This window comes from Pseudorca crassidens, chromosome 2 (assembly GCF_039906515.1).
Source record: "Pseudorca crassidens isolate mPseCra1 chromosome 2, mPseCra1.hap1, whole genome shotgun sequence".
Taxonomy (NCBI): Eukaryota; Metazoa; Chordata; class Mammalia; order Artiodactyla; family Delphinidae; genus Pseudorca; species Pseudorca crassidens.
This window is the reverse complement of record NC_090297.1, coordinates 30,062,295-30,084,747: the sequence shown is the minus strand read 5'-3', so window position 1 is coordinate 30,084,747 and position 22,453 is coordinate 30,062,295. Positions and strand designations below refer to the sequence as shown.

Here is a 22,453-nt window from a genome sequence, read left to right as displayed (position 1 = left end):
GCCTGGGCGGGGCTTCAGGGCGGGGCGGGGCCAGCAGCGCGAGAGTTTCTGCCTAGCCTTCGCGGAAAGATCTCTTAGCTTAGTTTCCCAGGCCACTTGCTCACCGGGTCGTCTTGGTACTCTTGGAAGCAGGGAAAACATCAGTTCTGAATCCCTGTGCTGCGTCTAGCTCGTGATTTGAATTAGGTACAGATCACCTTCGTTGACCCTCAATTTTGTCATTTTCAAAATGGGAATCATCTGACTCCTCAGCGAAGGGTTGGGGAAGATTCCCAGAGGAAGGCATCTGAAGTTGCCGGGTTTTAAAAAGTATTGGCTTTTAAGTAAGTGGAGAAATGACAACATAACAGAAGGCGCAAGAACAGAGGGGAAATACTAATGATTTGCCCACGGGCTACCATCTGTGATTGCATTTCCTTCTCTTCCTCTTTCCTTGGTATTCCCAAACGTAAATGTAATCACACACTGCGCACAATTTTGTATCTTGCTTCTTTCGTTTAACAAGTCAGGGTTTTTTCCATTTGTCATATAGTTTGTAAATAGCATTGCGAATGGCGACATAACATCTTCCCTATCGCTGGGCATGTAGGTTGTCTCTGTGCTCCGTAATTACTATAACAGGGCAACAAACATCCTTGAGAGTAGCTTTTTTTTAAAAAACATCTTTATTGGGGTATAATTGCTTTACAATGGTGTGTTAGTTTCTGTTTATAACAAAGTGAATCAGTTATACATATACATATGTTCCCATATCTCTTCCCTCTTGCATCTCCCTCCCTCCCACCCTCCCTATCCCACCCCTCCAGGCGGTCACAAAGCACAGAGCTGATATCACTGTGCTATGCGGCTGCTTCCCACTAGCTATCTACCTTACGTTTGGTAGTGTATATATGTCCATGCCTCTAGTCATGTACCAAAATTTTCATTGCAGCTCTATTTACAATAGCCCGGAGATGGAAACAACCTAAGTGCCCAAAGTTGAGAGTAGCTTTTTCACAAAAGTTTGCTTTTGAAACTTAAATCTCCTGCCTCTCGAGTCGGGTCACTAAGGCCCCTCCCACTGCAGAATCGTATCGCGTTATCTCCGCTGCGAGGGTTTCTGGGAGAGCGTGCACTCGGAAGCGGAAGTCCTAGAGTCAGGTCCGTCATTTCCTTCGGGGACAGGAGTGCTACGGACATCTTTTTCCTGGGCTCCGCAGGTCTCTTAGTATGAAGGAGGTGAAGAGCGAGCGGGATCGGGGGAGCCGACGAAGGCACCGGGACGGGGACATGGTGGCGGCGGTGGTGGTGAAGCAGGAGCGCCTCAGCCCGGAATCCGCGCCTCCCGTGCACCGCCGCCCGGACTCCTCCGGCGGCAGCCCGTCCCCACCGGCCGGCGAGTCGGGCCGCCCGAGTCACCGCGGGAACCGAGCCCGAGGAGGTAGCCGGTAAGTGAGAAGCAGCCCGGGGTGGACCTTAGGTCGGGTTCATTGAGAAAGGAGGACAGGGCTAGAACCAGAAACACACCTTGAACGCTGAGCGCTGCAGCTTGGACTTAATCCTAAGGCGATAGAAGTGACCGGTTGTGCTTGTGTTAAGGAACGTTTACTCTGGTACCTGTCACTTGCGTAATAGTTGGGCGTTAAGCGCCTAATGCCTGCTGGACAGGATCTCGTCCCTCCATTTCTGGGTACCCAGCATTTCACCGGGTATGGTCCAGTTTAAGTTGTTCGTTAAGCAATGATCGTTTAAGTTGAAATGAAAGATTTTCCCCATTTGCCTGCAAACGGAGTGCGGGAGTTATCTTTTCAGTTATCTGCCCCAAGAAGTTTACATATCAAGGGCCTAGGCGATCTGTCTAATATTCTGTGGAAAAATATTGTCTCTTGTTAAACTCGTTCATTTATTAATTCATTCGACGTAGTTTTACTGAGTACCTATTATGTGCTAAAGACCATCGTAGGTTATAAAATAATGTGGAAAAATATCTATGTAACACTTTTAAAAATATACATATGTATATGTAGAAAAAAGAAGACCGTCCTAGGTTCTGGGGCGGCAAGGATGAACACCGTAGATGATCTCTACCTTGATGAAACTGACCGTGCTGTAGCTCTGAGACAAAATAACAAGCAAATTAAAAAAAAAAAAAAGTTGTTTCAGTTAGTAACAAGTATTAGGGGTAGGTTAAAACAGTAATGTGATAGTGAGAGGGTAGAGGGAAATGGTTCTCCCTGAACCACTCTCTGAAAAGTCCACCATTTGACCTGAGACCTGAATGGTGAGAATAATCCAGCCTTGTAAAGATCTAGGCAGAGGGAATAGCCCGTGCAAAGAACTTGAAGTGGAATCAGTTGTGTTCCTTCTAGAAATGGGGGGTGGGGGGGTGGATCCAGGAGATCAAGGAGAGTGGTTGGAATGAGGTGGGAGACGGAGGAAATAGAGCCAGAGGACTTGCTGATTGATTGCTTGAGTGAGTGTGATTGTGTGGGAGAGGAGCGTGGGGAGCTGCTGGTGGTGAGGAGAAAAAGAATCAAGGGTGACTTCTAGGTTTTTGGCCTGAGGAACAGGGTGGATGGGGTGGCGCCAGTTACCCAGATGGCAAAGACAGAGGAAAGTTTCTTGAGGGGATGGGAATCTAGAGTTATGTCATCTATGTGAGAAGTTCCATCAGGCAATTATGTATGTGGAAGACATTAGGGCTAGAAAAGTGAAGCTCCTTACTCCTTTAGTGTGATCAGCAGAGACCTGCACAAATGTGGTGTTTGTGTTAGTAGGTAAGCCTGATACTTGAAGCTAATTTGTATTAGGGAATGAAAATTGAGATAAAATCTGCGTGTATCATTCTCTGAACAGGTCTCCAGCCAGAAAGAAAAACAAGTCCTCAGGGAGAAGAAGCAAGTCTCCCCGGAGTAAGAGAAGCCGAAGTCCTCACCACTCAACGGTCAAAGTAAAGCAGGTAAGTGGTTTGAGATGTTTTCATACTGGCCCCAAACCTAGAGCCTGTCCCATCATAGCTAAAGAGTGTTGTGTATGTGTTCTCCTGTACTTGCGATGGGCTTTTCTAAAAACTGGGTTTGGTTTTTTTTCCTGCTTGCTTTGTTAAGTTAAACCTATTATTTTGAGGTAATTGTTGATTCACATGCAGTTGTAAGAAATAATACAGAAGTGGCTGTTTCTCCCAATGGTAACATCTTACAGAATTATAGAACAGTATCACAGTCAAAACGTTGACATCAGTGCAGTCAAGGAACAAAACATTTCCATCACAAGGATCCCTCATGTAGTCCTTTTATAGTCGCAGCCAGTTCCCTCTCACCCTTACCCCTCAACTCCTGGCAGCTTCTAATCTCCTCTCCATTTCTATAATTTTGTCACTTCAGGCATGCTGTGTAAATGGAATCTCACAGTACAAGCCTTTAGGGATTGGCTTTTTTCACTCAGCAAAATTCTTCAGAGATTCATTCAGGTTGTTGCCTCTCTCTGTAGTTCATTCCTTTTTATTGCTGAGTCGTTTTCAGTGGTGTGGATTTAACCATTTGTCCGTTAAAGAATATCTGGGTTGTTACCAGTTTTTTGGCTATTAGACATAAGGCTGCTATGTAAACATTTGTGGGCAGGTGTTTGTGCGAACGTAAGTTTTCTTTTCTCTGGGACAGATGCCCGGGAGTGCAACTGCTGGATGGTATGGTAGTTGTGGGTTTAATTGTTTTAAGAAATTGCCAGACTGTTTTCCAGAGTGCTGTGTTAGTTTGCCAGGCCTTCCATAACAAAATTCCACAGACTGGCTGCCTCAAACAACGGAACCTATAATTTTCACACAGTTCTAGAGGCTAGAAGTCCGAGATCAAAGTTTCAGCAGTTTGGTTTCTCCTGAGGCCTCTCTCCTTGGCTTGCCTTCTCCACTGTGCCCTCACATAGCCTTTCCCTCTGTGCTCCTATCCCTGGCTCCTAGCTCCTCCTTTAACCACATCAGCCGTACTGGGTTAGGGTCTCACTCATTTTAACTCAATCAGTTCTTCAAAGAGCTTATCTACAAAAAATTTGGTTACATTCTAAGATGTGGAGGTTGGGACTTCAACATATAAATTTGGGGGCACGATTCAGTCCGTAACAGTGGCTGTACCGTTTTACATTTCCACCTGTCATGTGAGTGATCCAGCATTTGTTACCGGCACCATTTTTTTATTTTAACCATTCTTACAGGTGGGATAGCGGTATTGTGATCTTAATTTGCATTTACCTAATGGCTTATGATATTGAACATCTTTTCATGCGCTTATTTGCCATCTGTATTTCCTCTCAGGTGACATGTGTCTTCAGATCTTTTGCCGATTTTCTAGATGGATTATTTGGGTTTTTCTACTATTGAGTTTTAAGAGTTCTTTTTTAATATTCTTAGATACTAGGCCTTTTGGGGTGAGTGGTTTGCCAGTATTTTCTTCCAGTCTGTATCTTTTCTGGTCATTCTCTTAACAGGATTTTTCTCAGAGCAAAATTTTAATTTAGATGGAGTCCAGCTTATCTGTTTTTCTTTTTGTAGATTATGCTCTTGGTGTCATGTCTAAGAACTTTTTCCCTGGCCCTAGATCCTGAAGATTTGTTTTTTCCTTAATGTTTTTCATGTAAGTCCCTGGTCTATTTTAAGTTTGTTTTACTATAAGGTGGGAACAATCTTGTTTATATCTATTAAAAAAAATCTTGTTAGGATTTTGATTGGAATAGTGTTAAACTTGTATTTTGGGGTGAGTCGGGTTTTTTAAATTATTATTATATTGAGTCTTCTAGTCTATGAACATAGGTGTGTCTCCGTTTATTTAGCTCTTTGATTTCTTTCATCAGTGTTTGTAGTTTTCAGTGTACAAGTCCCATACGTGTTTTGTTAGATTTACACTTTTTTTTTTTTTTTTTCGTACGCGGGCCTCTCACTGTTGTGGCCTCTCCCGTTGCGGAGCACAGGCTCCGGACGCGCAGGCTCAGCGGCCATGGCTCACGGGCCCAGCCGCTCCGTGGCATGTGGGATCTTCCCGGACTGGGGCACGAACCCGTGTCCCCTGCATCGGCAGGCGGACTCTCAACCACTGCGCCACCAGGGAAGCCCCCAGATTTACACTTAAGTAATTTGTTTTAGTGACTGTAAGTGATATTTTAAATTTCATTGTTTACTTGTTCATTGCTAGTACATAGAAATATAATTGATTTTTGTATGTTTATCTTATATCCTGTGACCTTACTGAACTCATTCATTTATTTTAGGAGGTTTTTGGTAGATTACTTGGGATTTTCTACATAGATAACCATATCTGCAAATAGGCACAGTTTTATTTCTTCCTTTACAGTGTGTATGCATTTTGTTTTCTCTTGCCGCACTGTCTGGGACTTCAGCACTATGTGGAATGAGAGTAGTGAGAGCAGATGCTCTTGCCTTTTGCCCTCAGTCCTGATGGACAAGCATTCAGTCTTCTTTTTAAAGAAGCTCTTTGTTACAAAGTGCAAATAGAGACACTGGCATTAAGAAAATGGATTTTCTTATGATTTTGAGAGACTGTGGGCCAACTGTCTGCTACCTAAAAAAAGATACAAAGCCAGACAGTCTTGATGGTCTGTTATATGAATTGGTCAGGCACCGCCTTGGCTATCTCAGAATTCAGCCACTGGAACCCCAGTACCCAGATAGAACCTCTCAAACCACTTGTAGTTGTGTGTGTGTGTGTGTGTGTGTGTGTGTGTGTGTGTGTGTTTATGTACAACTTGCTACTTTTTTGATTTAATAATTTTGGCATGTTACATTTTGTAGATTTAAGGTGCAAAGCTGTGTTACTTCGATACATTTATATATTGTAATATGATTGCCATTGAAGCAATATTTACCACGTTACATCATTATAGTGCGGTATTATTGTCTGTATTCATTATACTGTGCATTAGATCTCTATGGCTTATTTACTACTCGTTACAAGTTTGTGCCCTTAAATACCATCAGTCTTACCCTCTCGCCCCCCATCTCCTAGTAAACACCATTTTACTCCCTGATTTATTTATTTATTTATTTATTTATTTATGTATATGTATGTATGTTTGACTTTTTCAACTTGCAGTTCTTTACCTCTGGTTTCTAAGTCAGCACTTTACAGTGAATCCTGGGGCTTATAGCATGGAACTGTTTTGTGATTATTGTTATTTTGAAGTGTCTTAGTTTGCTTTTCTGTGCTAACTTCCCTCCTGACCTCAAATTATCTCTTAAAAAGCTGATTTCATTGTATTAATCAGCTAGAAACTTGGAAGTGGCTCTTGAGCAAAAGGGTTTGAGCGCTTGACAGGCAGCTGAAAGTCAGTGACTTTCACCTGGATTGTAAGAGTGCACACAGCCTCTGACTTAAGCATGACTTGTACTTACAGATATTCTCTGCACCACTCAGCCACCATTAAAAAAATAAAGTTATCTAGCGCAGGGAATTATATTCAATATCTTGTAATAACCTATAATGGAAAAGAATCTGAAAAAGAATATATGTGTGTGTGTGTGTATGTATAACTGAATCACTTTGCTATACGCCTGAAACTAACACAACATTGTAAATCAATTATACTTCAATTAAAAAAAAAAGGAGGAGGGGAACAGGATTGTGGAAACCTCAGAAAAAAATAAATTTATCATTTGCTTGTTCATCATAACACAGAATTCTGTAAAATAGAAAGTGAGAGTATGGTTTATGTAGTGTGTGGTTACTTTTCTCATTAGCCTCAAAATCGCACCCCTTCCCACAAACAAAAAAATCACCTCACTCCCCAGAAGTAGCCATTTTAATAGTTTGATATTTATACTTCAAGGTTCTGTTATACTTAACCTTATCTTCTTTTCCTTTATGTTTTGGGGGGTGTGTGTGTGTATTCTATGCAAAGATGTTCATTAAAAAATATATATTATCCTACTTATCAATAATTGAGAGCATATGTTGAAACCTTAGTTGTTTTGTGTCATCTGGTTTGTAATTTGTCATACTCTCTCCGTAGTGTCTACTAATTTTGCCTGGTATACACTTTTTGGAAACGAGGACAGAATCGCTCATTGGCTTTAGCAACATGGAGGTCCTTGGTGACCTTGACCAGCAATTTTAGTGGAGTAGTAAGGGTGAAGCCTAATTGGAGGGTTCAAAAGAAGGTGGGAGAAGAATTGGAGACTGATTAAAACCAAACTGTTTTGAGGAGCTTTACTCGAAGAGGAGTGAAGAAATAGGGTGGAAGCTGACATGGGAAATGAGTTCTAGAGAAGAGCAGGTGCCTGTGCTGATGGGAATGATCCAGTGCAGAACGGGGAAGTAGATTATGCACAAGAGAGATGAGAATCACTGGAGTGATATTCTGGATGAGAGGGAAGCTCCCAGATGTAGGAATTGGCTTTAGGTAGAAGCACAGATAGTTTCCTTATGGTCACAGGGAGGGAAGACAGAGTATATGGGTACAGATACTGATGGGTGGGTGGATGTAGAAAATCCCTTCTAAGTAAATAAGGGATGGGGAAGACCACGTAGGAGATTTGAGGACAGAGAAGTGGTAAAACAGTCATCTGGGAGAATGAATAGATCAAGAAAATGTAGGATGTTTGCTGGGCATCATTAAGGAGGCTTGGGGTCATGCTTCTAAGGTAGGACCATTCAGAATGGTTTGTGTTTTTTCTCTAGCCACTTTGCTGTGCTTAATGCTGATTGTGGTTTTGCCAGGACAGTGCAACAGAATGGCTGAATAGGGGCAGAGGATTTGAATATGTCCACATGGGAGTGATCATACTGCTTGACAATGGATTTTTTTTTTTTTTTTTTTTTTTTTTTTTTTTTTTGTGGTACGCGGGCCTCTCCCTGTTGTGGCCTCTCCCGTTGCGGAGCACAGGCTCCGGACGCACAGGCTCAGTGGCCATGGCTCACGGGCCCAGCTGCTCCGCGGCATGTGGGATCTTCCCGGACCGGGGCACGAACACGTGTCCCCTGCATCGGCAGGCGGACTCTCAACCACTGCGCCACCAGGGAAGCCCTTGACCATGGAATTTAAGTTAGGAAGGGAAGAGAGCGAGGGACTGTGCAAAAGTAAGAGGATCAAAGGCTTGGATGAGTCTTATTGGGATAAGGATTGTTAGAGTTGGGTAAAGTGTGAGCTGGAAAGATGGGCAGAAGGAGCACTGCTTAAAATGGAAATTATAGAGGGGTTGCAGTTATTAGAAATGAAAAAGTCCGTGTATAACCATGGGGGTGAGTGGCTGAAGAGAAGGGAGGAGACAAATAAGGTAATGGGAGGAGAGAAATGCAAAGAACAGAGATGCCAGCACGTTATCGAAAGACCAAGAGTAATGCTGGAGAGGATGACTTGAGCTGGAAGTGAAACTGGCACAAAGTGAGGGGAAGTGACTCAGGATTAGTAAATGACAGCAGCACTGAGAGTAATGGGTGACAGTGGTCTTACGTGAGATTCACAGCTAGGTTTTTTAGGGAGAAAGAAAAGGGTGGGGCGTGTTCTGGAATTGGCAGTGAGAAGCAAGGACGACACCTGCCATATGTCCGGACCCAGTGAGAAACAAGGATGACACCTGCCATATGTCCAGACCCAGAGATGGTGGGAGTTGGGGGAGGTCAGAGGGAGAAAAACAGCCACCATTTGAGGAGCTGCAGGGGAGCAGTGTGCTCAGGGCAGAGCCAGGGTTCTGTTAGAGCGAAAGGAGATGGGAATGATCCCAGAAAACGTGGAGGATGTAGATCAGTTTTGCCGAGCTTTCCATTCCAGGGGGCATAGTGCAACAACAGCTTCAGGAGTTGAAGAAGGGGACAGATTTGGGGACAGAATCCTTGATGTACAGAGCCTTATGGGGATTAGAGTACAAGGGAGGTAGGGGTGATGACCTGGAATCTGTGACTTACAGTGACTCATTTAATCAGGGATAAAGGGCATAATGAGATGAGTTCTGCTGAACTCAAGGCAGATGGTGGTGGCAAACTTGTGAATGTCTTGGGGTAGGAGGGTTGGGTGTCTGAGGCTCCCTGCCTCTTGATACCTGTCTCTGGAGGCTTGGAAGTCTAGGAAAACTGGGTCCTGCTCTGAGCAAGCAGACCCCTACTTGACCCCTGTGTATGGTAGGGAGAAGGCCTTGAGGCGGGGGTGGGGCTGGTGGGGGAGTGGAGACAAGGTCTCAGTCCTGGTGCTCAGGATTTCCTCTCTACCCCTTTCCAGGAGGGGCAGCCTTGCTCATAGTGTGCGGGGGCCCCCCTCTTGAACTCTAATGCTTTAGTTATTAGATTAATCAGGGTAAGCCTATCTTCGTGTGTTCATTAAATATTTATTTGTTCTGATAATTCCTTGTTAATATCCTTTGCCTATTATCTCCTGTGTTGATTTTCAGTGCTGAGTCTATTTTAAGAAACCATCGTGTTTCCTCATTTTTTTCAGATCTTTAAAAAATATATCTGTTACTGTTGACCCTTGAACAACATGGGTTTGAATTGCACTGGTCCACTTATATGCAGATTTTTTTCAATAGTAGATACTGCAGTACTCCATGTCCCCTGTTGGTTGAGTCTGTGGATTCGGACCCTTGAATACAGAGGAACCAGGTATACAGAGGGCCGACTACAACTAGTTGGAGTGTTGGTGCCCCTGTGCCCCTAACCCCCTCATTATTCAAGGGTCAACTGTAGTAAATTTTTATAGGTTTCTTATTTTTTTTTTAATGTTTAAAAATTAACTGCTTGTTTATTTTTGTCAGGATAAACCTGTCGTGGTACTGTTGCTACCCCTCTTGAGTTCTTATGGCTACACTAATAATAAAATTGACACAAGGCAGAAAAACAGGAGAAGAAAACCCACAGATTTAAAAATATGGAATGCTTCACGAATTTGCGTGTCATCCTTGCACAGGGGCCATGCTAATCTTCTCTGTCGTTCCAATTTTAGTATATGTGCTGCTGAAGCGAGCACTATATGTTTCTTATATGTCTTGCATATTTCTTAATTTTATTCTGGGTATTGAAATCGGATCTTTTAAAATTACTATTACGTTTTCCTTTTGGGCATAAGAGAAAGCTAGCTTTTTTTTTTATGTAATTATCTTGTATGTGACTACTTAACTGTCTCTGTTAGTTCTGATTCTGTATGCAGGTCCCTCTAAGTTTGCCTATAGGTGTTCTTGTTTCTTGGGCTCTGAACGTGGGTGTGCACTGTTAGTGCTATAGCTGGGCAGCAGCCTAGGGCACCTGTTCTGTGTGGTGGCCTTGCAAGGGGACATGACCACCACTGGTAACCTTATTTCTGTGGGACATTTTGCTCTGAATGCCAAAGTCCAAAGCACAAATGACTTTTTGACTGCAGCTCTCTTCATAGACTATGCACTGCCTTTACTTTCTTGAATCTGTTTGAATTTCAGGAACGTGAGGATCATCCCCGGAGAGGCCGGGAGGATCGGCCGCACCGAGAACCCTCAGGACAGGAACACAGGCGAGCTAGGAACAGTAACCGAGACAGACACCGCGGCCACTCTCACCAGAGGAGAAGCTCGGACGAGAGGCCTGGCAGCGGGCAGCCTCAGGGACGGGATCGAGATGCCCAGAACCTACAGGCGCAGGAAGCTGAGCGGGAGTTTCACAACACCCGGCGCCGGGAGCACCGCCAGAAGAACGAAGCCGGCGGTAATGCGTCTCAGGACTCACTTCCTCAGCCTGGCCCTGGCAGCAACAACAAAGACAAAGACGTGCCTGTTAAAGAGAAGCCAAGCTTTGAACTTTCTGGGGCACTTCTTGAGGACACCAACACCTTTCGGGGTGTAGTCATTAAATACAGCGAGCCCCCGGAAGCACGCATCCCCAAAAAACGGTGGCGTCTCTACCCCTTTAAAAATGATGAGGTGCTTCCAGTGATGTACATCCACCGACAGAGCGCTTACCTCCTGGGCCGACACCGCCGCATCGCAGACATTCCCATCGATCACCCCTCCTGTTCGAAGCAGCACGCCGTCTTTCAGTACCGGTGAGTGCACGTCTGCAGAGGGAGACTGAAGTGCTGGTAGAAGCCCGGCATCTCGGTTACTTAGGATCGCTGAGGTCTGTGCGCCTGTGTGCACAAGAAGCCCATACCCCTCGTATCTAAGGAGTATTATTCATCTAACGAATGATCACTTTACACCAATAATTGCTTACATTTGTGTAACAGACTGGAACTTGGCGTCAGAAATCCAGATTTTGAATCCTGCCACTGCCACTTACCAGGTGTCTGTCCTGGGGCGAGCCAGTCTTCTGGGCCTCGGCTTCTAGCTACCTCGCAGGGCTGTTATGAGGGTTAAATGGAAATAAAGCTGAGAGTGCCTGGCATATGTTAGCTGAATCTGTATCTTGACAGTTTCCATAGTACATCTGTTATTGTTGGATGTTCACAACAATCCAGTGGGGAGGCGAGGACAGGTATTAATACCCCATTTGACAGATGAGAATATGAAGCTCAGCAAAGCCAAGTGGCTTGCCTAATAAATGATCACTGTAGTAGAACTCTGGCTCAAATCAACTTTGATTTGAACAGTTTTGATCATCTCATCTGTTCCCTTGACTCTGAAGTCCGAATCCACTGGTTTATTCCCATTGGGGCAGAAGCTAAAGTATGTTGAGATATAGGTAAAAGAAGCATTATGTTGATTATAAACAATGCAAAAAGTGTCAAAAAATGCAAAAAATGTATTTCTCAACCATGGCAAGAGGCCTTAGATTCTGCATTTTAAGCTTTGATCTACCATGAATCCTCCCCGCCCAGTGACCAGTTCTCACCATTTCTACTTGCTCCCAATTTCTGAATCCATGGCCATGCCTTTCCCTTGACTTCCTAGAGTTTGAACTTGAACTGTGTCTAAGCCAGGTTATTTACATCATCTAGACTGTGTTAGCAAAGAGCTGGATGATCTGAGGCAGGATTTCACTCACAGGTTTCTCTGCTTTATCTCTGCTAGGCTTGTGGAATATACCCGTGCTGATGGGACAGTTGGCCGCAGGGTGAAGCCCTACATCATTGACCTTGGCTCAGGCAATGGAACGTTCCTGAACAACAAGCGAATTGAGCCACAGAGATACTACGAACTGAAGGAAAAGGATGTCCTTAAATTTGGGTTCAGCAGCAGAGAGTATGTTCTGCTCCATGAGTCCTCGGACACGTCTGAAGTGGACAGGAAAGAAGACGAGGATGACGAGGAGGAGGAGGAGGTATCTGACAGCTAGCAGACTGAAGCACAAGCCAAACTCTCGAGAGACCTTTCCTTTCTGCGAAAGCTTTGGGATTGACTCAGAGGGCGCCGCCGTGCTCTCTGTAACGCCTCTTACTGCCTTAAGTCTTTCTTCTGTTGCTGACCAGCTTCCGTTTCAGTGTAAGAAAACTGACTTATGTTTGGTTGAACTTTTTTCTGTGGCACATCAGCCACACGCACACGCTGTGGGCATTTGTTTTCTGAACAGTCTCACCAACACATCGTGTTTTAGTAGAAGCATCGTGGCTTGAGTTGGCGCTTTCAGAACTACTGTGCAGGAAACTATAAAGCCCTGGTTGAAGGGGATTGTGGCTTGCTTTCTTTGTACAGTTACTTTATTTATATTGTTGTTAAGCTTTGTGGACCGGGTTTGTTTTTGTCTTGGGGGCAGACCCCTGAACAGAGAATCTTACTAAGCTTTGGTTATCACCAAAACAGCCTCCCGAGTATACCAAAGCTTTGACCTGGTTGAGCTCTTGAGTCACAGAAATTGATTTTGCACTTCGTTGTTTGGGGGTGGGCAGGGGGGTGGGGGAGATTTACCACATGACCTCATTATTGACTGTTGGACTTAAACGGATGCTTTGTGGAGCCTGCTTAAGCTTATGACTGTACAGGAAGGTCATGGCCACTACCAGTGGGTGCTGATTACATGTCACGAGAGGCTGAAATGGGTCGTGGATCTGTTTCCTGTGAGAGAACTCTGATTTCTCCATGGAGCATGTACAGAACAATTTTGATCTTCAACTTTGCATTTTTATTTAGAGGTTCTCTCCATTCTTCCTTCTTTGAGAAACACACTGTCATTTATGTGGCAGGGTCCTTGCTTTATTCTAACAACGTGTATGTGTTGTGTGGTTTACATGTTTTCATCTTTTTACAAAAATGTTCGGAGAGGTTGTATTTACCTGGGCAATTGGGAACAGCCCAGTTTCCTAATTTTCCACCAGAGGAATATGTGTAAGTAGAAAAGTCATAACTGCTTACATCTAGTGTGTGTGTGTGTGTGTGTGTGTGTGTGTGTGTGTGTGTGTGTGTGTGTGTGTGTGTGTGTGTGTGTGTGTATGTATATATTTAAAAAATTGTGTGTGAAAGAGCTGCATATTGATTTTCCTATGAGAATGTTTTGTGATGTAAATGTAATACTGCATTATAGGCAAAGGCCTCCCTGCATTTGAAGAGCAGGTTTTCATTTATATGTATTTTTGGAATAAAAAATAATAAAACTTGTAAATATAGCCCCCTTTCAAAGAGTACTTCTTTCCTAGCACAGGGGACCTTGTGTTCATAGGTATATTTGCTGCTAAAGAAATCTTTGTATCAATATTTTGGAGGTAAAAGTAGACAGTTGTGGAGGGTACCCTGGGGGTGATAGGACTCACCCTGCACTGGAATCCAGATCTTCAAATTTCAGCGAGTGAGCCATGGTCCTGTTGAAGCAGCAGTGCTCTCTGAGTTGGCAGTGAAGGGGTTTTCCTTCCCAGAATAGTCAAGAGTTGGGGCAGGTTATACATAGTGGGCCTCATACCGGTTGACCCCTGTCCCTGCTGTTTCACCCTCAGGTGGTGATGGGGGGTGGGATGGGAGGCAGGAGAGATGATGCAAGTCAGTGTTCCTGCTAACTGTTTCTCTTGGGTGGAAACTAATGACATTATTAGATGGTCTTCCTTACCATTGTTTTTCCACTGAGGTCTCACATACTTAGATGTACTCAGGGTTAAATGTTGACTATCGTGGGCTGCTGACTAATGTTTATTCAAAAGAAATGAAAAGATTCCCCTTTGGGGAATTCCCTGGCGGTCCAGTGGTTAAGACTCACACTTCCACTGCACGGGGCACGGGTTCGATCCCTTACCGGGGAACTAAGATCCCACAACCTGTGTGTCATGTCAAGAAAAAGAAAAAAGATCCCCTTTGAAGAGTGAACACTTAATAAGGTTAATTAGGTGAAAGGTTACATGAGGGAAGAAACAATGTAAGAGCAATTAGCATCCTCACCCAATGTGCCCTGGCCCCTGGAGGCACTATTACATACGTGCATGTCTAAAATGTGTTTTGATGAGTTTTTCTCTTGATCCAGGCTGATGGTTTTCTCTTCCTGGGATGAGGGGCTAATCTGGCATCTCACTGCAGGGCCTCCGTGTTCAATATGTGTAACTACTGCTTCCTGGCAGCCTTAGGCTTGGCTTCAAGCACCATCCTGGTGAACATTGTGATAGATGACCACTTTGCCTACAATTTTTTTTAATAAATTTATTTATTCGTTTTTGGCTGCATTGGGTCTTTGTTGCTGCACGCGGGCTTTCTCTAGTTGCGGCGAGTGGGGGTCTACTCTCTTCGTTGCGGTGTGCGGGCTTCTCATACCGGTGGCTTCTCTTGTACCGGAGCACGGGCTCCAGGCGCGCGGGCTTCAGTAGTTGTGGCACAAGGGCTCAATAGTTGTGGCTCGAGGGCTCTAGAGCTCGGGCTCAGTCTTTGTGGCACACGGGCTTAGTTGCTTCACAGCATATGGAATCTTCCCAGACCAGAGCTCGAACCCGTGTCCCCTGAATTGGCAGGTGGATTCTTAACCACTGTGCCATCAGGCAAGTCCTTGCCTACATTTTCAATAAAAGGTCCCAGTTGTGTAGTAGACTTTTGCTTCCTGGATTAAGAGATTCTTCATGCCAAACATTGATATATGGGACGGTGTTCCTTGCCCACACACACTTTTTATTTTTTAAGAGAAAGGGAAAGAAAAGATACTACTTACCTCCAAAGCCAGATATCACCAGCAGACTTCTCATTTGAAGTTGACAAAATCCTAAAACTTTCTTCTTGAATTAATTCATTGCTTAGAAACTGATGTTCATTTTAGCTGTTTGCAATTGCTTTATCACCCACCCTTTCTCCACCCTGGCTATCTTGTCTGCAAGTCATAGCTGTTAAAATCAAGCGATCTGCAAAACGGCCCTTTGCTTCTGAGCCCCTCCCCCAAATCCTCTGTGGTGGCCCACAGTTCTGCCGAGGTATGGGACAGAATCTTCAGATTTTCCCCAGGAACCTCTTCCCAGTCATTTTCTCATTCCCTCTTTCTGACATTGACAAAGGATAGCTCATTAAGAGCAACTGGTGATCTAACTTTTAAATACTTTTATTGTATCCTGATGATAAGGGAAAGCAGAGTAATCAGATAACTGAAAAAAAATTTTTTGTGTTATTGTATTGAAATGCCAATATACAATACAGCTTGGTTTTTAAAGGCTTAGAACATATATAAATATAATTTATGATTTGATATGGTGCACAGATGGTTGTATTTTTTAACATCCTTCCCTTTGTGGAAATCAGTAGTGGATGTGAGGAACGAAATGATGCCACGTTCATCAGAGCCTAAGTGTGACATGCACATGACACGCCAGTAATGCCTGCTTGTGAAAGAATGTTCTGATCCCACAGCGTTCCTGGGTGTGTGAGTTTATATCAAGTGAAGGCCACTTGATTTATTTATTTTAAATTTATTTATTTATTTATTTATTTATTTATTTATTTATTTATGGCTGCGCTTGGTCTCCATTGCTGCATGTGGACTTTCTCTAGTTGCGGTGAGTGGGGGCTACTCTTCGTTGCAGTTCACAGGCTTCTCACTGCAGTGGTTTCTCTTGTTGCGGACCACGGGCTCTAGGTGTGTGGGCTTCAGCAATTGTGGCTCATGGGCTCTAGAGCACAGGCTCAGCAGTTGTGGCACATAGGCTTAGTTGCTCCACGGCATGTGGGATCTTCCCAGACCAGGGCTCAAACCTGTGTCCCCTGCACTGGTAGGCGGATTCTTAACCACTGCGCCACCAGGGAAGTCCCGGGCTACTTGACTTAAATTAAAGCTTTGGAATTTAAAGCTTCATTCGTTCTCTTGGGTCAACTTTCTAGTATATTTATCAAGTGGCAAACTATTTTATTTATTTATTTTAATTTATTTTTTTAAAATTTCTTTTGGCTGCGTTGGGTCTTCGTTGCTGCACGTGGGTTTTCTCTAGTTGTGGCGAGCGGGGGCTACTCTTCCTTGCGGTGCGTGGGCTTCTCACTGTGGTGGCTTCTTGTTGCAGAGCATGGGCTCTAGGCTCATGGGCTTCAGTAGTTGTGGCACACGGGCTTCAGTAGTTGTGGCTCGTGGGCTCTAAAGTGCAGGCTCAGTAGTTGTGGCACACAGGCTTAGTTGCTCCGCGGCATGTGGGATCTTCCGGGACCAGGGAGGGAACCCCTGTCCCCTGTGTTGGCAGGCAGACTCTTAATCACTGTGCCACCAGGGAAGTCCCGGAAACAATTTCAAAAGACAGTTGATTTGTTCATATTTACTCTAAAGTTAAAGTGAATTAATCCAATCAATCAATGGTTACATAAACTTACTATGCTAGCAATTGGTTTACAGCTGTGAGTTAGAAACGGAGAAATAATTTGGAGGTGCGCTGCACCTTTTGCAAGAGATGGTATTTGTGTTTAGTTTTTATTTGTATCTTATTGAAGTAGAGTTGATTTACAGTATGTTAGTTTCAGGTGTACAGCACAGTGATTCAGTTATACACACACACACACACACACATATATATTTTTTTTTTTTCAGATTCTGTTCCCTTAGAGGTTATTACAAAATATTGAGTATAGCTCCCTGTGCTATACAGTAGGTCCTTGTTGGTTATCTATTTTATATATAGTAGTGTGTATATGTTAATCCCAACCTCCTAACTTATCCCTCCCCCCACCCTTTCCCCTTTAATAACCATAAATTTCTTTTCTATGTCTGTGGGTCTCTTTTTGTTTTGTAAAATAAGTTTATTTGCATTTTTTTTTAGATTCCACATATAAGCGATATTACATGATATTTGTTTTTTCTCTGTCTGGCTTACTTCATTTAGTATGATAATCTCTAGGTCCATCCATGTTGCTGCAAATGGCATTATTTCATTCTTTCGTATGGCTGAGAAGAGGTGGTATTTGAAGTATGCCTTAGAGAATAGGTAGAGTTTTGAGCCAGTAGTAGAGGAGGACGTTGTTTCAGACTGAGCAGGCCAGGGGACCACAGGACTGGAGTGGAATATGTGGAAAGGATCCTATGAAATTGTTTACCTGAAGTTCCCTCAGCGAGGCAGTGGTAGAGCTAGGATGGAAATGGCCTCAGTCCTGGTTCAATGGTCTTTCATCTGAATTGTTCCCTCTCACCTCCCAAGTGGAGCTTCGTGGAGAGTTTTGAGGAGGGAAGAGACAGCTGGTCCATGAGACTTCCTGATTCACAGGATGTTCAAGGAAATCCTAGTGAGTTGGACTTTCACGGGTAGGGTGTGGCTTAGGTAAATCCTCACCTCACCTAGTCATAGTCAGAACTAGTTGGAAATCATCATGTTGATTCAGAAAAATCGACAAATATTTAATCATGGGGAGCCTAAGAATGCATGTACTGAGACCTCTAATAAAACTGGCCAATGTCTAGGAACACTTTCTATGTACAAGGCACAGTTCTGAGCATTTTACATGTTGCACAAATGCATACATTAACTGATTTCCTCCTCATAACCTTATGAGGCGGCCTTCTATTATCATTACATTTTGCAGATGCCAAAACAGGCAAATATTTCTAGACAGAGACTAGCACTGAGAAAAGCCTAAGGTGATAAATGAGGCTTTGGAAGCACTTGAAGTTCAATGGGGGAAAGAGGGTGATTGAGACTTCTGGTTTCTATTAATGACTAAGTTATTCTTATGAATCCTCCTGCTGAAAACAGCTAAAATTTCTGGATAAAATATAAATTAAAAAATGTCTGAAGGCATCCAAGAACTGACAAGTAAGTAGAGAGTTATCAGGCCCAAAGTGAAGATAACAATAATCCAGAGAGAAATGGAGCAGAGATGCCTGGAAACCACATTTGATATAAAGACAAACCATATTTGATTCTAGCAAATCAGACCTTACCCTGGATTGAATGGGACAAAAATCAAAACCCAAAGCCCACATACAATAAGTCTAATAGAACATGTTTCCCACAAAAAGCTGACATGCCAGAGAGCTATACCTTTCAGAATAAGAGTGGAACAGAAATTGAGTTCTCCCAGGGATTTGCAGGCTGGAGCTCAGAAAACATCAAGCCTTGAACTTGGCTTAAGATGACCCTGTACTAAATACAAAGAAAAAAAGAAGAAAACGACCCTGTACTATTTGTGTCTTCAGGTGTCTGATATAAATAAATGAAATTACTTTTTGGAGGAAGGGACGTTTTATCTCCCCTCCAGTTATTTCCACATATTTTCCTGCAAAGATACAATTGTTTTTTTGTTTTTTTTTGTGATTGATTCCCCTGGCAAACAGCCCCCATCTTTAGGTCACCAAAAGGGCTTTACAAAAGTCACCTCATTAACATAACAAAGACACTTTAATCACTTATCACAGGAAATTCCAAGGGCTTTAGGAGCTCTTTGCCAGGAACATGATCAAAGACCAAATATATATTTATTATTATAAATCACAATATCACAACTCCAAAGATATTTGGTTTGCATAGTATTATCACATTCCTTGTCCCCTTGTGCCTTCTGCCCTGATGGCTTTAAGGAAGGACCGAGAGCTGGAATGACTTTCTACCCATCCCCAGCTAGGAAAGAAGGAAGAAAATTAAGCTTTGTCCTAAGGAAAGGAGATTTGCGTACCTAATATATACCAGTCATTCATTCCCATTAACTAGATAAGAACATTGAGTCAAAGAAGATGAGTGACAACCCGAGATCACCAGAGCAGTTAGTATCAGAACCAGAAGACTGCAGCCCTGTTCTAGGACAGTCCATTTTCACTGGCAGTATCCTTCCTATACTTTGTGGTGACTCCAACCTACTAGTGCCCAGGAATGTCCTAATGTGGTAAGGAAATAGAATGATATTGTACTGAATTCAGAGTCAACTCTTCTATGTGTTGATGAGTCATTTTGAAAGTGTGCACCTCATATTGGGACTTGAACCCATGTACCGGAACTTGAACCCAGCCAAAACCCAGACTGGGACTTGAACCCACGTGGCAGGGACTTGAACCCACGTGGCAGGGACTCGAACCTGACCAAAACACACAGCCTTCCAACTGAGATCACACACCTGGTTTCAGGACTTAATGAAGCTCAAGTTTTTGGTGTCTCATTGCAGAAAGAATTCAGTGAGAGACAAAGTGATAGGTAAGAAGTGGATTTATTTAGAGAGAAACACACTCCACAGACAGAGGGTGGGCCATCTCAGAAGGTGAGAAAGGCCCAATTGTTTTTTTTAAAAGCATACAAGAAAAGGTTCTCACCAGTGGAAATAACGGGTAACAGAAACTGATTGTCAAAGACTTCAGATACTTGAATTACAAGGTACTATAAAACGTTCACGGTTGCTATTTTCAAAGAAATAAGTGACAAACTTAAAAATACCCACAGGGAACAAGAAATGGCAACAAGTGAAATGGGAGTTATTTAAAAGATCAACTAGAACCTTTTTAGAAATGAAAAATACAATAACTAAATCCATCAATAAATCCCCTTAACAGAAGCTTCAGGGAGAATTAGTGAACTGGAAGATAGGTCGAAAGAAATTATTCATGCACATAAATTTAACAACTTAGAGGAAATGGATCAATTCCCCCAAAACGATAAGCTACAAAACTTCACCTGATATGAAATATATCATCTGAATAATCTTATAACTATTTTAAAAAATTGAATTTGTAATTAAAAGACTTCCCCCCAAATAATATCTAGGCCCAGATGGTGATGGTTTCATTGAAGAATGCTACCAATCATTACAAGAAGAATTAGCACCATTCTATACCATCTCCAGAAATTAGAAAAGCAGGGAACACCTCTCAACTCATTTTATAAGGCCATTATTATTTTGATACCAAAACCAGACCGAACGGTACAAAACAAAACAAAACAAAAACAAAAAAACTACAGACCACTATCCCATGAACATACCTACTAAAATCTTCAATAAAATATTAGCAAATTGAATCTAACAATATGTAAAAAGAATTATATAACACGGCCAAGGGATTTATTCCAGATATGCAAAGCTGGTTCAACATTTGAAAATGAATCAATGTAATCTACTATATCAAGAAGCTAAGAGGGCTTCCCTGGTGGCGCAGTGGTTAAGAATCCACCTGCCAATGCAGGGGACACGGGTTTGAGCCCTAGTCCAGGAAGATCCCACATGCGGCGGAGAAACTAAGCCCATGCGCCACAACTACTGAGCCTGCGCTCTAGAGCTCGTGCTCCGCAACAAGAGAAGGCACTGTAATGAGAAGCCCGCGCAGCGCAACAAAGAGTAGCAACGAAGACCCAACGCAGCCAAAAATAATAAATAAATAAATAAATAAAGAAGCTAAGGAATAAAAATCATATGACCGTGTCAATTGATACAGAAAAAGTATTTGACAAAATTCAACACCCATTCATGATAAAAAACTCTCAGTAAAGCAGGAATAGAGGGGAACTTCCTCAACCTGATAAGACTGAATACCTTCCTCTTAGGATAAGGAACAAGTCAAGGATATCTTCTCTGGCCATTCTTATTCAACATAGTACTGGAAGTCTAGCCAGCACAGTAAGGCAAGAAAGGGACATAATAAGCACACAGACTGGAAAGGAAAAAGAACTAAATCTCCCTATTTGCAGATTGTCTACATTAAGAATCGCAAGGAATCTACCAAAAAACCTCCTGCAATTAATAAAGGAATTTAGCAAGACACCAGTTTACAAGCTCAACACATAGAAGAAATCCAGAATGCGGCAGAGACAAAAGGATGGAAAAAACAGTGGGTAAAAAAAGGATTCTGGGCTTCGCTGGTGGCGCAGTGGTTGGGAGTCCCCCTGCCGATGCAGGGGACGCGGGTTCGTGCCCCGGTACGGGAGGATACGACGTGCCGCGGAGCGGCTGGGCCCGTGAGCCATGGCCACTGAGCCTGCGCGTCCGGAGTCTGTGCTCCACAACGGGAGAGGCCACAGCAGTGAGAGGCCCGCGTACCGCAAAAAAAAAAAAAAAAAAAAAAAAAAAGGATTCTTATGTTTAATCAAAGTTACAGAAGGAGAGAGACAATGAGGCAGAGGCATATCTGAAGAAAGATAGCTGTGAATTTTCCAAACCTGTTGATAGTACAAATCCACGATTGAAGAAACAAAGAATTTCAAAGCAACGTGGGAGGGGGAAAAAAAAAAAGAAAGAAGAATGCAAGAAAAAAGGAAAGCAAGCAAGCAAAAAGATTAAAAAAAATAAAAATCCTACCTAGATTCCCAGTGAAATTGCAGAACCCTGGAAAATGGAGAGATCAGAGACTGGAGAAGTAAGCAGGGGGCAGGTGAATACAAAGTTAATGGTATTAGACTTACTGATTTTACTTACATAGTCCTTATTACTTGCCAAGCCCCTTACATTAAGTGATTTACTTCTCACAGCAATTGTATTAGGTGGGAACTATTATTACCTCTATTATATAGATCAGGAAGTTGAGACAAGTGAAATTTAGCTACCTGCGCAAGGTGACACAGCTTATCAATGGTAGAGGTAGGATTTTGAACAAGGTAGTTCTGGATCGTTTGTGCCCTTAACTACCACCATATTTGTCTCCCTAAAGGGCAACGGGAAGCCATGAAAAGGTTTTAACCAAGGGAGCGACACCACATTTGCTTTCCAAAAACAAATCATCCTGGCACCACTGTGGATAATGGATTAAATGGAGCTAAGGGTGGAAACAGGAGGCTGTTGGAATAATGTATCAAAAAATAAGGAGAAAAAAAAAAAATAAGGAGAGCCTGGATGAATGAGGGAGGTGGTAGACAAAAGAAAATAGATTTGCGGGCTCTTCCGGAGTCGAGTCCACTTGGCTTGACTTGGTTTTGGATCGGATTAAGGGGATGAAGGAGGGTGAGGATGGCACCCATGTTTCTGACTTGGGCAATTCGTCGGATAATGAAAGTCATTCACTGAGGAGACTTCGGAGAGGTCTGATTTTGGACACGGTGAACTTGTGGTGCAGAAACTCGGCCAGGACGAAGAGCAGAGCCCAACACTGAGGTCCTCCTGGCAGGGCGCGCGCAAGCCCGCGGGCGGGAGCTCGGCGCGGCACCGCGAGCCTCCGAAAGCCGCGAGCGCAGGCGCAGTGTGGCGGCGGGCGCAGGCGCAGTGTGGCGGCGGGCGCCCCCTGGCGGGCGGCGGCGCGCAAGG

At 43.4% G+C, this 22,453-nt stretch overlaps 1 protein-coding gene and 1 non-coding gene across 2 annotated transcripts; one reads left to right on the top strand and one right to left on the bottom strand.

The window, feature by feature from the left end:
* The first annotated feature begins 1,154 nt into the window (after positions 1-1,154).
* Positions 1,155-13,479, top strand: SNIP1 (Smad nuclear interacting protein 1). The gene is made up of 4 exons (XM_067725537.1): positions 1,155-1,427; positions 2,836-2,938; positions 10,385-10,983; positions 11,951-13,479. Exons 1-4 carry the CDS (start codon positions 1,210-1,212, stop codon positions 12,213-12,215), a joined length of 1,185 nt encoding a protein of 394 aa, XP_067581638.1. The 5' UTR covers positions 1,155-1,209; the 3' UTR covers positions 12,216-13,479.
* Positions 9,835-9,939, bottom strand: LOC137220251 (U6 spliceosomal RNA). The gene has a single exon (XR_010941563.1). It is a non-coding gene; the product is annotated as a U6 spliceosomal RNA (small nuclear RNA).
* Positions 13,480-22,453: the final 8,974 nt, after the last annotated feature.

Coding starts and splice junctions, on each gene's coding strand:
- SNIP1 (XM_067725537.1), top strand. CDS start 1,210: ATGAAGGAGGTGAAGAGCGAGCGGGATCGGGGGAGCCGACGAAGGCAC. Junction 2,939..10,384: donor CAACGGTCAAAGTAAAGCAG/GTAAGTGGTTTG, acceptor TTTGAATTTCAG/GAACGTGAGGATCATCCCCG. Junction 10,984..11,950: donor CACGCCGTCTTTCAGTACCG/GTGAGTGCACGT, acceptor TATCTCTGCTAG/GCTTGTGGAATATACCCGTG.